At 42.9% G+C, this 21527-nt stretch overlaps 1 protein-coding gene across 5 annotated transcripts in view; it reads right to left on the reverse strand.

Annotated features, from left to right (window-relative positions):
• The window catches only part of APOOL (apolipoprotein O like), a 142231-nt gene that overhangs the window by 64622 nt on the left and 56082 nt on the right, over positions 1–21527 (reverse strand). The window contains exon 1 of one of the 5 annotated variants that reach the window (XM_080653662.1): positions 5473–5775. The exons of the other annotated variants lie outside the window; for them this stretch is intronic. Within the exon in view, the coding sequence (XP_080509788.1) occupies positions 5473–5694 (222 nt within the window). The 5' untranslated portion in view covers positions 5695–5775. Of the gene's footprint in view, positions 1–5472; positions 5776–21527 lie in introns of those variants that run through there. 5 annotated transcript variants of the gene reach the window in all.

A 21527-nucleotide genomic window follows, 5' to 3' on the forward strand; every position in this document is an offset into this window, starting at 1 on the left:
AGAGTCTGGATTATCTGAACTGTAGGCTAAAAAGATAATATAGTTTAAAAAATGCCTTAAGTATCTTTGTTACATTTTCTACTCAGATGGACAGGGTTCATTCACCTTGACTGCTTTTTTCATATATATTTTTATTTATTATTTAAAATAAAAACTACGGGAGTGACATTGGTTCCAAAAATTATATAGGTTTCAAATGTACAATTCTATGATACATCATCTGTATATTATACTAGCAACCCAGTGCACAAAATTCATGCACATTAAAAGGGAATTAATTAGAGGAAATATTTTAATATTGCTATTTGCCCTTTTTCTATAATAACAGTGTAAGAGATGAAAGAAAATTAGTAAAATGTATATGAAACTCTTCCTCCTGTCAGAGTCTGGGGCACGCCGCAGGACCCAGAGTCAAGTGCCCGGGGGTGCCCCCCCGCCCACCCACGTGCGCCTCGAAATCACGCGAGACCCAGACCCGGCTGGCCCCACCCCCATTGGGTGAGATCCAGACCCGGCCAGCCCCACGCCTGTCAAGCCCTGCCGGGCAGGGGGCACAGCTTCAGGTCCCCCGGACCGGTGCGAGGCAGGGGGTGCAGCCTCAGGTCCCCTGCCCTGGCATCAGGGCGGGGGCCATGGCCTGAGGTCCTCTGAACCAATGCCAGGGCAGGGGGCATGGCCTGAGGTCCCCCAGCCTGGTGCCGGGGCAGGGGGCATGGCCTGAGGTCCCCTGGCCTGGGCCGGGGTAAGGGGCACACCTTGAAGTCCCCCATCAAGCCCCACCAGGCAGGAGGCATGGCCTGAGGTCCCCCAGCCTGGCGCCAGGGCAGGGGTCACAGCTTAAAGCCCCCTGGCCCAGCACCAGGGTGGGGGCTGTGGCCTGAGGTCCCCCATCAAGCCCCGCCAGGTGGGGGTGCAGACTCAGGTCTCCCACCCCAGCCCGGTGCCACGCAGCCTCAGGTCCTTGCTGATCACTCATTATAGGAACCCCGCCTCCGCTGTGGGCACAGCCATCTTGTGTTATGGGAACCCCGTCTCCACTGTGGGTGCAGCCATCTTGTGTTACAGGAACCCCACCTCTGCTGTGGGCGCAGCCATCTTGTGACGGCATGAGGGCTAATTTGCATATTACCTCTTTATTATATAGGATTGTTTGCCCTACTTCCAAAGTCAAATCTTCAGTCATCATATATTTGAACTCTTTTACCCTTTTTTATCCCTCAAAGCCACTTCCCACGGGTAACAGCATACTGTTATCTGTGTCTATGAGTTTTTGTTTGCTTGTTTATTTGTTGCTTTCAATTATCCCATATGACTATAATAATGTCATTCTTGACTTTTTCTGTCTGACTTATTTCACTAAGCATGATATTCTTAAGATCCATCTTTGTTGTTGTAAATGGTAGTATATCATCTTTTCTTATGGCTGAGTAGTATCCCACTGTATATACACTGAGTGGCCAGATTATGATGATCTCTGAACACATAATAATCTGGCCACTCAGTGTATATACTGTATAATAAAAGGCTAATATGCAAATTGTCCCCTCAACCAGGAGTTTGACCAGCAGGCTGTCGGCCAACCGCCCATGTCCCCTCCCCCTGGCCAGGTTGCCTGGACCCCACCCATGCACAAATTCATGCACCGGGCCTCTAAAATATATATATATATATATACACACACACATACACATACACACACACACACACACACGTGTGTGTGTGTGTGTGTGTGTGTGTATATATATATATTTATATATATATATATATATATATACACACACATACATACTGAGTGGCCAGATTATTATGTGTTCAGAGATCATAATAATCTGGCCACTCAGTGTATGTTCTACTTCTTTATCCAATCATCTATGGAAGGACACATTGGTTATTTACATTACATTCTTATCCTGAAATAGGAAGAACTGGAAAATCTAAATAGAAAGATCATCGGTGAGGAAATTGAAAGAACCATCAAAAGCTTCCCCAAAAGTAAAAGTCCACAACCATATGGCTTCACTAGTGAAATCTACCAACCATTCAAAGAAGATTTTATACCTTTCTCTAACTCTTTCAAAAAATTAAAGAAGCTATATATCCTACCACATTATATGAGGCCAACATATCCCTAATACCAAAACCTGGCAAGGATAACAAACACACTAAAAAAACAAACAAACAAAAAAACACTACAGAGTCATATCTCTGATGAATACAGATGCAAAAATCCTAAACAACAAAGTAACAAATTGAATAAAACAATACATTAAAAAAATACATCACTTTCAAGTGGGGTTCATTCCAAGGGCACAAGGATGGTTCAACATATGCAAATCTATCAATGGATTACACCACATGAACAAAACAAAAGATAAAAATCATATGATGTTATCAACAGATGCAGAAAAAGCATGTGATAAGATACACCATCCATTTATGATTAAAACACACAACCAAAAGTGTACAGGAAAAAAGTACCTCAACATAATAAAGACCATATGTGACAAACCCTCAGCTAACATCATACTCAATAGTGAAAACTAAAAGCTTTTAGTCTAAGATCAGGAACAAGAAAAGGATGCCCACTCCTACCACTCTTATTCAACATAGTGCTAGAAATCCTAGCAAGAGCAATCAAGCAAGAGAAAGAAATAACAGGTATCCAAATAGGAAAGGACGAAGTAAAATTGTCACTTTTTGCAGATGACATAATTCTTTATATAGAAAACCCTAAACACTCCACCAAAAAATATCAGAACCAATAAACAAATACAGTAAAATAGCAGTATAGAAAATCAATGTACAAAAATCCACTACATTCCGATATACTAAAAATAAAATATCATAAAAAGAAATGAAAAAAAATTCCTTTTACAATTGCAACAAAAACAATAAAATACCTAGGAATAAACTTAGCAAAGAATGTAAAGGACCCACATACTGAAAACTAAAAGGCATTATTAAAAAAGATTGAAAATGACACAATAAAGTGGAAAGATATTCCATGTTCATGGACTAGAAGAATCAACATAGTTAAAATGGCCAAATTACCATTTAAAGCAATCTCCATTAAAATCCCAATGATATTTTTTTCAATAAATAGAACAAAACAAGAAAACATCAGATTTGTGTGGAACCTCAAAAGACCCCGAGTGGCCAAAGCAATGCTGAGTAAAAAGAAATAAGCTGGAGGAATCACACTACATGACTTCAAAATATACTACAGGCAACAGTAATCAAAAGAGCATGGTATAATTACACAATGGAATACTATGCAGCTATAAAAAATAATGATCTTTAGCCTTTGAGATAGCACAGAGTGACCTGGAGATTATGATGCTAAGTGTAATAAGCCAATCAGAGAAAGATAAGTATCACATGATCTCACTTATATGTAGAATCTAATGAACAAAATAAACTGACGAACAAAATAGATTCAGAGACATGGAAGCATAAAACAGAGTGATGAATCTCAGAGGGAAGGGGATGGGTGGGAAGAGATTAACCAAAGAATTTGTATGCATATATGCATACCCATGGACACAGACCAATAGTGCTATGAAGGCCTGGGGGAGGGGGGAGGAAAGGGTCAATGGGGGAAAAACGGGACATCTGTAATACTTTCAACAATTAAGACAATTTTTAAAAAATGGTGTTGGGGCCCTGGCCAGTGTGGCTCAGTTGGTTGCGGGCCATCACATGCACCAAAAGTTTGCCAATTCGATTCCTGGTCAGGGCACATGCCCAGGTTGCGGGTTCAGTCCCCAGCCAGGGTTGCATGCAGGAGGGAACTGATTGATATTTCTCTCGCATCTCTCTCTCTCTCTCTCTCCCTCCCCCTTTCCCTCCCTCCCTCCCTCCCTTTCTCCCTCCCTCCCTCCCTCCTGCCTCCCTCTCTAAAATCAAAATCAATAAAAAGCTACTTAAAAAATAAATAAATGGTGCTAGGGAAATTGGAAAGCCATATGCAAAAGAATGAAAGTAGATTACAATTTGTCCCCATGTATAAAAATTAACTCAAAAAGGATCAAAGACCTAAATATAAGACCTGAAAGTACAAATTACATAGAGGAAAACATAGGTCCTAAACTTGTGGACTTTGATCTTAAAGAGGATTTTATAAGTTGACCCCAAAGGCAAAGGAAGTAAAGGCAAAAATAAATGAATGGGAGTATATCAAACTAAAAAAGTCTGCACAGCAAAAGAAACCAACAAAACAAAAAGGCAACCGACCAAATGGGAGAAGGTATTTGCAAACTATAGCTCTGACTAAGGGTTAATATCCAAAATATATAAAAAACTCATACAACTCAGCACCACACAAACAATCCAATTTAAAAATGGGCAGAGGACCTGAAGAGACACCTCTCCCAAAAAGACATACAAATGGCTTACAGATACATGAAAAGAGGTTCAACTTCACTAGCTATTAGGGAAATGCAAATCAAAACTACAATGATATACCACCTCACACCTCTTAGAGTGGTCATTATCAACAAGACAAGTAATATCAAGTGTGGAGAGATTGTGGAGAAAAAGGAACCCTCATTCACTGCTGGTAGGAATATAAACTGGTACAGCCACTATGAAAAACAATATAGAGGTTCCTTAACAAATTAAGAAAAGAGATACTGTATGCCCCAACAATCCCTCTTCTGGGTATCTACCTGAAAATTTTAAAATATATATTCATAAAGATATATATATAGTCACTGCAGAATTATTCACAGTGGCCAAGACACCTTTTACTGATGAGGCAGTGTGGCATAATGGAAAAAACATGAGTTTAGAAGTTGTGAAGACCTGGTTTTCATTTGCAGTTGTGAAATATATTGTCTAAATCTGGGCGATTTACTTAATCTCTTAGAGTTATACTGCTCAATATGGTAAATACTATGTACATGCGGTTATTTAAATTCAAACTAATGAAAATGAATAAAGTTTTAAAACTTAGTTCTTTAGTCAGTCACACTAGCCCCATTTCAAGTACTCTACAGCATACTGTAGAGTATAGATATACAATAATACAACTACTAAAGAAATTTCTACTGGACAGTGCTATCTTAGAGTCTCAAGTAAGATATCTGAAAAAAGGGGAAATGCCTTCCTTTTTAAATATTATCATGGGGGTTAAATATGTTAAAACTAGAGGTCTGGTGCATGAAATTCATACATGGAGGGGGGTGTCCCTCAGCCTGGCCTGCACCCTCTCCAATCTGGGATCCCTCTCACAATCCGGGACCACTGGCTCCTAACCACTCACCTGCCTGACTGCCTGATTGCCCCTAAACACTTCTGCCTGCCAGCCTGATCTCCCCCAACTGCCCTCCCCTGCCGGCCTGATCGCCCCCAACTGCCCTCCCCTGCTGGCCTGATCACCCACAACTGCCCTCCCCTACCGCCCTGATCGCCCCCAATGCCCTCCCCTGCTGACCTGATTGCCCACAACTACCCTCCCCTGCCGCAACCCACCTCCTTCCCTGGGACTCGCCTCCTCCATGAGAGGTGGCGGAGACACCGGGACCGGCCTCCTCTGCGCCACATGGAGCCGCCAAGCCCTGCCTCCACTGTGCATGTGGCCATCTTGTGGTGGCCATCTTTGTGGTGGTCATCTTGTGGCAGCCATCTTGTTATGACGTTGCGCAGGAGGGCGCAAGGACCACCTAGGCTTTTATTAGTATAGATAGCTTCCATTCCTTTTGATTGCTGGATAAAGTTGTTAAGTCGCTATTTACTCTCCATTTTTATTCACACATGTATTTCATGTTAATCAGCCTATAGTGAGAATTATAAAAACAGTAAAATATATACTTAGTGTCTCTTAAAAGAAGGCCAAGATTTTGATGGAAAGAAAGAAGGCACTTTGGCTCACTCAGGCCTTTTTAAAACACCAGTTACTATTTATGAAGAAGGCATCACTATCTAAAGTGAGGCAGCTGATTGTATACCACACTAAAAATGTTATAATAGGGATTGGTAAACTATAGCTCTGGGTTAAAACTAGCCTGAACTCTGAACTAAAACTTTTGAAAAATATTTATTTGCTTGTAAAAACAAAAATAAACACGTAAAAAGGAATATGTGACATTTTGTGTTCTGCAAAGCCTAATATATTTATACTATCTGGCCTCTAAGGGAAAAAAAATTGCCAACCCCTAAAATCAAATCAGATATTTTAAAAGTATCAGATTGGGGGTATTAAAAAAACTCACAGCAAGATGGAGGCTGGCAGGACAGCAGTGAGGGAGAGGGTGTGAGTGAGGGAGTGAAAGGGGTGTGTGTGGACGTGTGTGGTGTGTGCGTATGTGAGTGAGGAAGAGTTAGAGATGCTGCAGGAGTATCAGGGCTGACAAACCAGGCTCTCCTGAACGGGAAGCCCCTGCCACTGCTGTGGGCACTGCCCAGGCTGCAGGGCTTGGGCAAGGATCCCACACCATCTTGAAGGGGAGAGCAACCTCCACTAGGAACCCAGCCTCACCACCACCCAGACTGGCCTTGGACCCTGCAGTCACTCCAGTCAAAATAAGCTGCCTCGCCTGCAGAGCTGCAGACCCCAGTACATCCACCTCCAAGGGTGCACAGCTCCTTCAGAAGAAACCATGACTTTCCCCTTCCCAGCTGCCAGCTTCTGAACACAGTGGTCGCACTGCTCCAGCATGCAGGCACCACAAGCTCACCACCCTGGTAGGCTGCTTCTGGGACACTGTGAGCCACCTCTGGATGCATGCCTCTCCAACCAAGGACAGATGGCTCCCTCAGTAGAAACTGACACTTCCCCCTCCCTGGCTGCCAGCGTCTGGACACTGTAGTCGCGCCACTCCAGCAGCAGACTCCACAAGCCCACTGCCCAAACAGAAGGCTCCTGGGCCCTTCTGTGAGCTGCCACTGGGTGCACGCCTCTCCAACCAAGGGCACACGGCTCCCTCAGCAGAATCTGTGACTTCCCCCTCCTGGGCTGCCAGTTTCTGGACACCTCAGTGAGCTACTGATGGCTCGCCTCCCTGGATGAGGTCATGCTGTTTAAGCCACAGACTCCAAGGTTCCCGCATTCCCAGAAAATAGCTCCTGGATCCCCTAGTGATTCACAGAGTGAAATCACCCTGACCAGAAACTAACTGCCTCATCCACAGACTACGAGACGGCTGCCCCCACACCGAGGTTGGCTGACCAGGCCCATCCCCTGATTGGACGGTTCATTGGCCACAGTGGGTGTCATAGCGACCGTCCGTTATGGCCCTTATGGTCGCTGGCTTTTTATATATATAGACTAGAGGAGCAGTGCACGAAATTCGTGCACAGGGGTGTGTGTCCCTCAGCCCAGCCTGCACCCTCTCCAATCTGGGACCCCTCGAGGGGTCCCTCTCACAATCCAGGACTGCTGGCTCCCAACTGCTCGCATGCCTGCCTTCCTGATTGCCCCTAACCGCTTCTGCCTGCCAGCCTGATCACCCCCTAACCTCTACCCTGCCAGCCTGGTTGATGCCTAACTGCTTCCCTGCCAGCCTGTTTTCCCCTAACTGCCCTCCCCTGCAGGCCTGGTCACCCCTAACTGCCCTCCCCTGCAGGCCTGGTCACCCCTAACTGCCCTCCCCTGCAGGCTTGATCACCCCCAACTGCCCTCCCTTGCAGGCCTGGTCCCCCCCAACTGCTCTCCCCTGCAGGCCTGGGTCCTCCCCAGCTGCCCTTCCCTGCAGGCCCAGTCGCCCCCAACTTCCCTCCTCTGCTGGCCTGGTCACCCCTAACTGCCCTCCCCTGCAGGCTTGATCACCCCCAACTGCCCTCCCTTGTAGGCCTGGTCCCTCCCAACTACCCTCCCCTGCTGGCCTGATTGCCCACAACTGCCCTCCCTTGCAGGCCTGGTCCCTCCCAACTTCCCTCCCCTGCTGGCTATCTTGTGGTGGCCATCTTGTGTCCACATGGGGGCAGCCATCTTTGACAACATGGGGCCATCTTGTGTGTTGGAGTGACGGTCAAGTTGCACATTACTCTTTTATTAGATAGGATAGAGGCCTGGTGCACAGGTGGGGCCGGCTGGTTTGCCCTGAAGGGTGTCCCGGATCAGGGTGGGGGTTCCCTTGGGGCGTGGAATGGCCTGGGCAAGGGGCCTGTGGTGGTTTGCAGGCCGGCCATGCCCCCCGGCGACCCAAGCAGAGGCCCTGGTATCTGGGATTTATTTATCTTCTATAATTGAAACTTTGTAGCCTGGAGCGGAGCCAAGTCTCCTGCTCACTCCGTGGCTGCAGCCATTTTTGTTGGGATTTATTTATCTTCTATAATTGAAACTTTGTAGCCTTGAGTGGAGGCCAAGGCAGGCCAGGGTGTGCGGAAAGCTTGGCTTCCTCCATTGCCGGAGAAACCCAAGGCTCCTGCTCGCTCTGTGGCCGCAGCTATCTTGGTTGGGTTAATTTGCATACTCACTCCTGATTGGGTGGTGGATGTGGCTTGTGGGTGTAGCAGAGTGATGGTTAATTTGAATATTACTCTTTTATTAGATAGGATAGCTCTGCAACAAGTAACCCATGCAAACAATCAGACCTTCAAAATGAAATTTGTAAAAAAATTCAATTGTGTTTACCATATTGAAAATGTAAATTGCTTTCAAATACTTGCCTCAACAGGCTTGTGAGTATTTCCAGCACCTAATGACCTGTGACAAATTGAGATTAGTCATCAAAATTGAGGACAGCCATTAGCAGCTTAACAGAACTTTGCATGCAGCAGTATCTTTTTATCTGTTCAGTTGTGAAGACCTGAGAGGAAATAGTGATATAGTGGAAAAAACAACAGATTGTAAATTGGAAAAGTAGAGTTCTAGTCTGGACTGTGCTCATATCTCACTATGTTAAATTTTACAGGTGAATTCGCTTTCACTATGAATTAGATTGTCCATTTGTGAACGGAGGCTGCACTACAAAATGTCCAAACTTCCTTCTAATTTTGACAATACATGATTCTAAAGTTTAGTGATTATACACTAATTTCCAAGTGTATAATTTACTACAGATAAGCTATTAACATTGTATTTTTCTAAAAACCAGAAGGGCCTTAGCTGTTTTTGGCTCAGTGGATACAGTGTCTTAAGGTTCCCAGGCTCGATTCTGGTCAAGAGCACATGCCCGGATTGCAAACATCAATCTCATCATTGATATTTCTGTCTCTCTCTCCCTTTCCCTTCCTCTCTGAAATCAATAAAAATATATTAAAAAAAAACAGAAGGGAAATCACCAATAAATAATTACCTTATATTAAAATAATACTGTTGATTATATGATCAGAATCAATTTTTTTCTTTAAGGAAAAACTTCTCAGTGGGTGGTACATTTTAAAAAATGTATTAAATTGAATATATTGGGATGACATTGGTTTCAAGTGTACAACTCAAGAAAATATCATCTGCACACTGCATCATGCACCCATCACCCCTATTAAAGCCTCTTTCTGTCCCCAAACTCCCCTCTGCCCCCACACATAGCTCCCACACCTTTCCCTCGGGCTATCACCACATTTTTGTCTGTGTCAATGTGTTATAAATACATATATTTTTGCTTAATCCATGCCGCTGTTTCTATTTTGTTCCTCCGTTTATTTTGTTCATTAGATTCCATATATAAGTATACCATATGGTATTTGTCTTTCTCTGAATGGCTTATTTAACAAAGCATAATAATCTCCAGGTCCATGCAGATGCAAAAGATAAAATTTCCTTTTCTTTTTTTAACATTCAATTTTGTAAATGTACCACAGCTTTTTTATCCATTCATTTACTGTTGGGCACTTGGGTTGTTTCCAGATCTTAGCTATTGTAAATTGTGCTGCTATCAACATAGAGGCACATATATTCTTTTGAATTAGCATTGCAGATTTCTTCAGTTATATTCCCAGAAATGAGATCCACTAGGTCAAAAGGCAGTTCCAGTTTTAATTATTTGAGGAAACTACTGTTTTCCACAGTGGCTATACCAGTCTACATTCTCACCAAAAGTGCACAAGGGTTCTTTTTTCTCCACATCCTCACCAGCACTTATTTGTTGATGATAGCCATTGTTTATTGATGATAGAGGTGTGAGGTGATACCTCATTGTGGTTTTAATTTGCATCTCTCTGATGATTAGTGATGTTGAGCATTTTTTCATATGTCTCTTGACCATCTGTATGTCTCCTTGAAATAAGTATCTATTCAGATCCTTTGCCAATTTTTTAATTGGATTGTTTATCTTTTTGGTGTTGAGTAGTATAAGTCCTTATATATGTATTTTGGAAATTAACCCATTATTGGATGTATCAGCAAATATGATCTCCCATTATAGAGGGTTAACTTTTCATTTGGTTGGTTTCTTTTGCTGTGCAGAAGCTATAAATCCAGGTGCCCTCATAATAGGCCAATGCACAAATTTTCATTTGTAGCAACTCACCCTGGGCTCCAGGATAGAAAGGGCAGAGTGGACTAGAGTCCTGTGAGGAGAGACTCAGTTTCGTGACTTTGGGGAGAGAGGTGAAGAGATAACCAACAGAGTCCTTGTGCTGAGTCCCTCTTCCACACCACCAGATGCCATCTTTCTTGGGTTGACCACTTCCCTCCATGTGGCATCAGCCTGGGAGAGTGCAATAGTCCCAGCCTCACAACTCCCAATAATCAGGCCCTGCTGAATTCATGTACCTCGGAGAAGTCAGCTGCCTGGGCCCCTGGTATAGAGGTCCAGAAGGACTCAGGGGGTATCAGACTGAGTAGTGTGACTCCAGGTAGGGGTCATTGTCCCCACTTTTTGAGAGCCTGACTGGCATCACCCACCACAAAGGATCCACTAGCCCCACCCACTCAAATGCCAAGGCTGGGCTCTGCCTAGCAAGGGCTCTCAAGGAGGTCCTGCCAGAATTGGGGACAGACTGAGTTGTGTGGGTTTAGGATAGGGACATTTTCCCCTCACATATCTAACCATCACCACTGATCCTGTGCAGATATTTCCCTTAACATGGACAAATTTTAGTCTGTCTGGAGTTGATGAATTTTGCTGGCAACACCCTGACAACTCCCTAAGATGCTGGAAGTTACAGCTGGCCTTGGTTTACCCTGAGACTTTTGCAGAGGGGACTCAGGCCCAGCACAGGCACCAAGTTTGAACCTGTGTCAATCTGGTGAACACAACTCACACCTACCTGATGACTCACTGAGAAACCACCTCATACAACTGCCATAGAGCCAGAGGCTCATTCAGGGCTTGAGCCTAACAGGGAGCTGGCAGGCAAAGGGAGGCAGAGGTGGAACTTGGGGTGCCTTGGGACTTTTGCTGACCTGCTCCTGGGCTAAGTGCTGGTAGAAAGCAATCACTGTGTGTACCTTGGCCCCTTCCATGCACAACTAGGCCCAGAAAAGGCAGCCAAAAACTATGAATTACTTTGTAGCTCCAAACAGGCAACCCAGGGCTAATCACAGGCAATGTATGATATTGACCTACACCTGAGTCCCTCACAGAAGTTTCAGGAACAAACACACCCTGGGAATGGGTGTTCAGACCACATAAGAGCAGGAATCAATAAGCTCCACTAATGACATATCCAAAGATGATCTCGACAGACACCAGAGCCAGCTGGGGCAAATTCCAGTTTGCGTGGTCAGTAACCAAACAGCAACTCGAACACTGTGATTGGGGTTGATCCTCACAGTCAGCTGGCCTGAATGTCAACCCCATGCATGAATGGGCCAACAGCAATCAAGACTAAACTACACAGGAGGGTTCATATAAACTACACAAAGGACATTCCTAGAGAACTTTGCTTGGGTGATACTAGAGCATGTGCTACTGAGCCCCATAGAATACCTATTACATAAGGCTACCAAAACAATACTGGGAGACACAGATCTACATAATATACAGAAATAATACAGAAATGGGGAGACAAAGAAAGATGTCCCAAATGAAAGAGCAGGAGAAATCCCCATAAAAAGAATAAAGTGAAAGTGAGGGAAGAAAGCTACTGGATACAGAGCATAAAGAAATTGTTTTAAGAATGCTAGGTGTACCGGTTAATAATGGCGGATTTTGTAATCAAACAAAACACGATAATTTCAGGAGAAACATCAAAAGTGTTTTATTCAAAGTAATGTCCATCACTAGATACACATTTCCCCCATCTTTCAGGTAATTTGTGGATAACGACCCAATAGAACTTTTCTTGTTTTGAGGCAAACCATTCAGAGATTCAATTTTCCACTTCTTCGTACTTTTTGAAGTGCTGCTCAGAAAGTGCGTGTGCCATCGATCGGAACAAGTATTAATCTAAAGGAGCAAGGTCTGGTGAATATAGCGGGTGGGTTAATACTTCCCACGCAAGATCTTTTAATGTGTCTTTAACTGGTTTTGAAGTGTGTGATGGTGCATTAACATGAAGCAAAATTACTTTGCCATGTCTTCTGGCACATTCTGGTCATTGCACGATCAAAGCATGGTTCAAATTGATTATTTGTTGTCGGTAGCAATCAGTATTAATGGTTTCACCAGCTCATAATACACCACACCTTCCTGATCCCAACAAATGCAGAGCATTGTCTTCTTTCCGAAGCGATTTGGCCTTGCAGTCGATGTTGATGGTTGACCTGAATCAACCCATGATTTTGTGCATTTGGAATTCTCAAAATAAATCCAGATTTCATCACCAGTCACAATTCGATGCAAAAAAGACTTTCTTTCATGCCGTTGAAGCAACATTTTACTGATGACTTTTCAGTTTTCCATTTGTCTTTTGTTCAGTTGACGTGGCACCCATTTTCCTTCCTTTAAAATACACTGAGTGGCCAGATTATTATGATCTCTGAACGCATAATAATCTGGTCACTCAGTGTGTGTGTATGTGTGTGTATGTGTGTGTGTGTGTGTATGTGTGTGTGTGTGTGTGTATTTATATATATATATATATATATATATATATATATATATATATATATACACACACACACATATATATATATTAGAAGCCCGGTGCATGAATTCATGCATGGGTGGGGTCTGGCCAGCCTGGCCAGGGGTAGGGGACATGGGTGGTTGGCCGGCTTGCCTGCTGGTCGAACTCCTGGTCAAGGGGACAATTTGCATATTAGCCTTTTATTATATAGGACAGTGCTCGGCAAACTGCGGCTCTGTTGACTAATGAGTTTGCCGACCACTGGGATAGGGGCTTAATCACAAGGAACAACAACAGCCTGTAATTATTGGAATTGAGAGTCTAGGTCAGTGGTCGGCAAACTCATTAGTCAACAGAGCGGCAAACCGTGGCTCACGAGCTGCATGTGGCTCGTGAGCTGCAGTTTGCCAACCACTGATATAGGATATACACTGAGTGGCCAGATATTTATGTGTTCAGAGATCATAATAATCTGGCCACTCAGTGTATTTCCCATTGCTGGTAAACGATAGGAAATTGTTTGCTGAACAACGTTTAATCTTTCTGCAAGTTTTTTTTTTTTTTAGTTTGACACGCATCTTCATCCAATAATACTTGTAATTGTTGGTCTTCAAACTTTTTCGATTGACCTGTATGTTCTTTGTCTTTCCACATCAAAATCATCACTTTTAAAGCGTTTAAACCAGTATTCACAAGTATCTTGAGATGGAGCATGTTTACCATAAGCTTCAAAGTATACGATAATTTTTTCTCCAACATAAAGTAATGAATTAAAACTTCCTGCAAATGCTCTTTTTTGGCATGAAATTCGACATTTTTAAGCGTAAAAATAACTATGATGTTATCACCTTCAGCAAATTTGACATATGAAGTTTTGAAGCTTGCTGTCAATACAACAAAATAGCATACATATCAAATCACATATATATATATCAACATATGTGTAACCTCATCTATTGAAAAAAAATCCGCATTATTAACTGGTATACCTAGTAGAGGAACGATGGATGAACTCAATGAGAACTGCAAGTATTCAAAGTAATGATAAGCAAGGATCTAAAACCAAAACTACTCTATCCAGCAAGTTTATCATTCAAAATAGATGGTGAAATAAAGAGATTGCCAGGCAAAAATAAAAAGAAGGCTAAAGTGCCGGAAACCAATCATTCTACCACTAATAGAAAGATGTGGCCAGGAAACTGGGAAGGCTGGTCAACAACCTTAATTGTTTTGATCACTCACTGTTTAGTTGAAACATTGTTAGCTGAAGCAGCCTCCACCTCTGTTTCTCCTATGTAAATTTCTGTTATTGGAATTTCCTGCCTAAAGGTTATGGGCATATCCCATAGTCTCAATAAAAGGGATTGCAAGGCCAGAGCAAAGGGTAGTCCTTCCACTAGAGTTGGGCTCCCGCCTGGCCCCCAATATTTCCAAATTAATACTTTTCCAAGTCTCTTTTCATTTGTGTGCGGCCTTCTCCAGAACCCAAACCCTGAACCGGAACCCTGAACCACGCGGGACGTGAAAGGGGTTCTCACATCTGGCGCCTGAATGCGGGACTTCTGGAGGAGATGATATTTTTCGCCTAAGAGCAAAGGAAAGGAAAAAATTCACCGAGAAAAATGTGAGGGAGGTTCACCGCACACAAAGCCCACGGACTAACTGCAGAGTCCCAAACTGTAAGTAGGGTGGGAACGTCTTTTTCAGCCAGGCTAATGGGGAAGAATTAGGTTATAAAATAATGTGGTTTCTTATGCAAATTAAAATCTTAATTGGTATTTGGAATTTAAAATCTGTAATAAGAAATGAAACTCCGCTGCTGAAACCGCCTCCGGTGCGGAGAAATTTAAAGGTGGCAGGAGAGGGCAAGGCTATCCGCTCTCCCGCAATGAGATTGCTTAAGGTTTTATTTAAAAATTATAAAAGAACTCGCAGGGAAATGCAAATCTTGGCCAAACTGGGTGCTAGTTATTATTTCAGAAAGCGAAAAAGAAAAAAAATTTAAGATCTGTCTATCTTTTAAGCATGAAAAGAAATTCGGCCAGATCTGTTGCTGAAACTTGCCCCGAAGTAAGCAAGATGTTATTAATCTAGGAACTGCTAAATGTTTGACTTGCCAGCTTTAAAAGTACAAAGTGGAAATTAAATTGGGAGAAATTATATAGTTGTGGTAATTAAATGTCTAAAGTATAAGAACTTATTTTTGAAAAAAAAATGTGTTTTCGCTGAAAACAATTAGGAATTCAAAATAAATTGCTTATTGGTCTAATTAAAAAAGAGGATTAATTCTGTGATCCTAACCAAAATTTTTCTATGCAAAAACTAGTTTAAAATCTAATTGGTATCTTAAAATAATTATAAAAAGTATTGTAATCTTTAAATCATAAATGGATATATATATATTTGATCATTTTTTCCATGTTAAAATTTCAAGGCTTTAACAGAGATGATTCTTGGAAAGCTCCAAGGGCCCAGAGTAATACAAGAAATTTATTCTCTCTTCTTAAAGGAAATATTTTTGAAATTTAACCGATTGATACTTGAAATGGCATGGAAAACTTTATCAAATAAAAACTAATAACTATACTTTACTTTTAGATGTTATAAAGGTTTTGGCCTTTAAAGTAGGGGACTATCACTACTTGCTCCTGGGAGAGGTGCAAAAAATGTAACTAAAACCTTGTCTATACAAAGAAAAATTGACAGCCAGTTTGAAATTGAATTGCCATGACCTAAAGCAAAGAATATTCTTACATGATATTATTCTACAATGTCATTATAATTTTTGATATTTTACAACAGCATATTGAACAATTATCTCAAACAAACTTACAAACTAATTCTTTGCATGTTAGGCAGCAATTTAAAAAAGGACATGAAAGGATTTAATCCCTTCCAGAAAGGAATTAAGGCCTCCCTGGGAAGGCACTTGAGCATTCTATACTGGCCTTTTCGACAAGAGGGACCCTCGCACAGCTGTTGCCTGACCTTTCTGTTTATGCTGAGGTTAAAAGCCTCGTGATGGCTGGTACCATGGATCTGTCTCCATCCCAATGGCATGAACTGGGCCCTCTCTGGAGAAGAAACCTGGGTTCCCCAAGATATGTGATCAGTGCTGGGGCCCTGCCAGCAGGCAGGGGGATCCCAAGGCAGGTGCTGGGTGTGGAGGCCACGGGGGCATAGTCTACCAAGGAGACAGAACTGAACCTCACATCACCCTGCTTGGCCCCGGAGGATGGCTGGTTAGCCAGAGACCAGTAAGATTCCTCAAGGAAGGAACAACCTAAGACAGGCAGAGGGGCCATCAGGAGAGAACTTGGGGATCAACAGAGGTGAGGCAGAGACCCTCACCGCCCCCAGCCTTGCAGGGGCTTGAACCCTAGCCCCTTCTGAGGGAGGTCTCCTGCCCCCATGGCTGCTTCGTGCTTCCCACACCCAGCTCAGATCGGGACCCAGGTAACAGAGCCCAGCTCAGATCGGGACCCAGACAGAGATTTGGCCAACAGCAGCTGCCCTATATCTAAATCCAGCCTAGCACCACTGGAATGCTCAGGGCCTACTCAAGAATGCAAATAATCCTTTCCACTAATATGTACAGGGTAAACTAAGATTGTTAAGAGTATTAAATTTGACAGTAAAATAGAAGCCAAGTTTTCAGATTAATTTAAATTGGCTAACTGAAATAAGTGAATATTCAAGAAAATTTAGTTGTACTGGACAAAAAACTGTTCCTAAACTATTAACTAAAATTTCTATTGGTAGTTTCTCTCATGGTAAATTTGCTTAACATGCAAAGAACCTAAAGCAGTCATATTTTTGAGCAAAAAAAAAAATTAAAATTTAAAGTTATCAAGACTGCATTATAAAATTTCCAAAAGCCTCCATTAATCAAAAAAAGGGGGGATAGTGGAAAAATAGCATGTAAGGAAAAATATTCTGTAAGTAAATTACATCTAGAAAATTTTTACTTTAAAAAAATTTAATTTTCATTTGGAATGCTAACAGCAAGACACCAATGAAAAACATATGGTATCAAATAGGCCAAAAGGAAAATCGTCTGGGCAAAAAATAAAAAGGATCCCAAGTAAAATTTATAGAAAAGATTCCTTTATTAACTTTTGGTCGAGAATATGTTTGTGTATTTTCAGAAAACAATTCCAAGACCATGTGGATTCCTGCAACAGAGAGGAATTGACAGGTCTGCTCCAACCATGAAGACAAGAGGAGAAACAGTCTAGAGATGGAAGACGCTGACGACACCTTGCCATGCTAGCAGTCAGCAGCTGTGTGTCGCTGCAGGTTGCCTAGGACCAAACCAGAGAGGGTCGGACCTGCATTGCCACCATCCAGATATCATTGCTGACGTATACACATAAGGAACTGTTTGACACTGAAAGGGACTCAGAACTGTTTGACACTGAAACTGGGACTCACAACTGTTTGGACATTGAAATTGGGACTCAAACATTTTTGTTCTTATGTGTTTATTTCTGGTCTGCAGATGCAAGATTTTTTTTTAAGGAAAGAAACAGGGGAGATGCCGGAAACCAATAATTCTACCACTAATAGAAAGATGTGGCCAGGAAACTGGGAAGGCTGGTCAACAACCTTAATTGTTTTGATCACTCACTGTTTAGTTGAAACATTGTTAGCTGAAGCAGCCTCCACCTGTTTCTCCTATGTAAATTTCTTATTGGAATTTCCTGCCTAAAGGTTATGGGCGTATCCCATAGTCTCAATAAAAGGGATTGCAAGGCCAGAGCAAAGGGTAGTCCTTCCACTAGAGTTGGGCTCCCGCCTGGCCCCCAATATTTCCAAATTAATACTTTTCCAAGTCTCTTTTCATTTGTGTGCGGCCTTCTCCAGAACCCGAACCCTGAACCGGAACCCAGAAACACGCGGGACGTGAAAGGGGTTCTCACACTAAAGGAGTTTATTAACACTAAACTAGCACTGTAAGAAATGTTAAAGGGACTGTTACAATAATAGTAAATATATATATATATATATATATATATATATACACACACACACACACACACAGGAAACATAGGCATAAAGAGTAAAAATGGCAATAAACAAGTACCTATCAATAATAGCCTTACAAGTAAAGTGATTAAATGCTCCAGTCAAGACAGGTAGCTGAATGGCTAAGAAAACATGACCCACATATATGCTGTCTACAAGAGACACATGTCAGAACAAAAAACTCACACAGGATGAAAGTGAAGGAATGGAAAAAAAATGTCCATGCAAATGAAACAAACAAAAAAACAGGGATAGCAATACTTATATCTGACAAAATACACTTCAAAGAAAAGGCCATAAAAAAGACAAAAAAGGCCATTACATAAAACTCAAAGGATCAATCCAACAAGAGTATAAAATCCTGGTAAACATTTATGTACCCAATATAAGAGAACCTAAATATATACATAAAAGCTCTTGAAGGATTTTAAGGGAGATATGGACAGCAATACAGTCATAGTAGGGGATTTTAATACCACAGTGAAGCAGTAATTAAAAACACACACACACCAAAACTGGATAGATTTTCCAGACAAAACAAGGAAAGAGACCTAAAATGACACACTAGATCACATGGATTTAAGTGACATTTATAGAACATTACACTCCAAAGCTGCAGATTATACACTACTAGAGGCCCGGTGCACGAAATTCGTGCACGGGGGTGTGTCCCTCAGCCCAGCCTGCACCCTCTCCAATCTGGGACCCCTTGAGGGATGCCTGACCGCCCGTTTAGGCCCGATCCCAAATGGGCAGTCGGACATCCCTCTCACAATCCAGGACTGCTGGCTCCCAACTGCTCGCCTGCCTGCCTTCCTGATTGCCCCTAACCACTTCTGCCTGCCAGCCTGATCACCCCCTAACCACTCCCCTGCCAGCCTGATTGAAGCCTAACTGCTCCCCTGCCAGCCTGTTTGCCCCTAACTGCCCTCCCCTGCAGGCCTGGTCACCCCTAACTGCCCTCCCCTGCAGGCCTGGTCCCCCCCCCAACTGCTCTCCCCTGCAGGCCTTGTTCCCCCCCAACTGCTCTCCCCTGCAGACCTGGGTCCCTCCCAACTGCCTTTCCCTGCAGGCCTGGTTGCCCCCAACTTCCTTCCTCCGCCATCTTGGTCACCCCTAACTGCCCTCCCCTGCAGGCTTGATTGCCCACAACTGCCCTCCCTTGCAGGCCTGGTCCCTCCCAACTGCCCTCCCCTGCTGGCCATCTTGTGGTGGCCATCTTGTGTCCACATGGGGGCAAGATCTTTAACCACATGGGGGCAGCCATCTTGTGTGTTGGAGTGATGGTCAATCTGCATATTCCTCTTTTATTAGATAGGATAGAGGCTTGGTGCATGGGTGGGGGCCAGCTGGTTTGCCCTAAGGGTGTCCCGGATCAGGGCGGGGGTTCCCTTGGGGCATGGGGTGGCCTGGGCGAGGGGCCTGTGGTGGTTTGCAGGCTGGCCACGCCCCCTGGTGACCCAAGCGGAGGCCCTGGTATCTGGGGTTTATTTATCTTCTACAATTGAAACTTTGTAGCCTGGAGTGAAGCCAAGCCTTCTGCTTGCTCCGTGGTGGCAGCCATTTTTGGGGGGATTTATGTATCTTCTATAATTGAAACTTTGTAGCCTTAAGCGAGGCCTGGGCCAGCCAGGGCTGCAGAAGCTTGGCTTCCTCCATCGCTGCAGGCAACCCTAGCCTCCTGCTCTTTCCAGCTCCGTGGCTGCTGCCATTTCTGTTTGGGTTTATGTATCTTCTATCATTGAAACTTTGTAGCCTTGAGTGGAGGCCTAGGCTGGCAAGGACAGGCAGAAAGCTTGGCTTCCTCCATCACCGGGGGCAACCCAAGCCTCCCTCCTGCTCTCTGTGGCCACAGCCATCTTGGTTGGGTTTATTTGCATATTCGCTCCTGATTGGCTGGTGGGCGTGGCTGGTGGGCGTGGCTTGTGGGTGTAGCAGAGTGATGGTTAATTTGCATATTACTCTTTTATTAGATAGTATTCTCAGGTGCACATGAACATTCTAAAAGATAGACCACATGTTAGTACACAAAGTGTCTACAAGTTCAAGAGGATTGAAGTCATATCAAGCATATTCTCAGTACACAATGGCATGAAACTAGAAATGAACCACAATAAAAACATTTAAACATATGGAGGCTAAAGAGTATGTTATTTAACAATGAATAAGTTATCAATGAAATAAAAAAGAAATTAAAAAATTCTGGAAAACAAATAAAAATGAACACACAACAACCCAAAATCTATGGGACACAGCAAAAGCAGTCCTGAGAGGGAAGTTCATAGCACTACAGGACTACCTCAAGAAATAAGAAAAACTCTAATAAACTAACACTCAACTAAAAGAACAAGAAAAGCCCAGAGTACATAGATGGAAGGAAATAATAGAGATCACAGAGAATAAAAATGACATAGGGACTAAAAAAACCCAACCAATAGAAAAGATCAATGAATCTAAGAACTGGTTCTTTGAAAAGATAAACATGATTGATGAACCATTAGCCAGACTCATCAGGGAACAGAGAGAAATGAAATAAATAATATCAGAAACAAAAGTGGTAAATTAACTGTTGGGAAGCACACGAGACTTGGCTGGAAAGTCTGTAAGGAGAACAATCTGATAAAAGGGAAGTGTGTGGAAGGCCATCTGCCCTATTTATCGGAATTCTGACTTAGAGAAGACTTAGTGGAGTGTCAAAGGTGGCACCCCTAATTATTCCTTGACCTTTCCAAACAAGTCTGTGCATGTGCAGACCCCCAGGTGTTTACTGAATCCTTATGATTACTCCCTGGATGCCATTGCCTAGAGGACTATGTAAACACACGTGTCCTCTCAAGATACCCTACTGATTGTATCTAAAAGATAAACTTTATCTCAAACTGCTGGTACAACAAAAGCAGGCAATCAAGGCTGCCTGGCTCCTTCAGCCAGGATGTCCCTTAGCACTCTCTTTCACAGCAAACATTGTGTTGGAGTAATCCATTCAACCATTGCTCAGGGTCTACTGGTCAGCCCCAGCAAGGTGGTTCCCCATGTGAAGGCCAAAAAATGCAACAAGATTCAGTGGAACCCTCGAAAACGAAGAGGAAGGAAATGAAAGTAACTGCGCAGTAAATCACTGGAGCCCATTCGGGATTTCTAAGTGCGAGGGAATTGTTTTTCAGCTGAGGTTTCACAATAGGACATCAACTGTCCACCAACTAACAGATCTCTGTTATATCTGACAAAATACACTTCAAAGAAAAGGCCATAAAAAAGACAAAAAAGGCCATTATATAAAACTCAAAGGATCAATCCAACAAGAGTATAAAACCCTGGTAAACATTTATGTACCCAATATAAGAGAACCTAAATATATACATAAACTTTTTTTTTTTACTTAAAAAGTTATTAAAAGCAAATGGTGCCTATAATTTGCAAACCTTGGTTCCCTGATGCTGAAACATTAGATATTGAATTCTGGGAACAAGTAGGTAGGAATTTAAAGAGAAACCAGGCTCAGGGAAAACGAGTGCCTTTGTCATCTTTAACTGTGTGGGCTCTTGTTCACACTGCACTATGCCCACTTCATATTGAGGCTCAAAAGCCTACAGAATGCCAGG

This window comes from Plecotus auritus (assembly GCF_963455305.1).
Source record: "Plecotus auritus genome assembly, chromosome: X".
NCBI lineage: Eukaryota > Metazoa > Chordata > Mammalia > Chiroptera > Vespertilionidae > Plecotus > Plecotus auritus.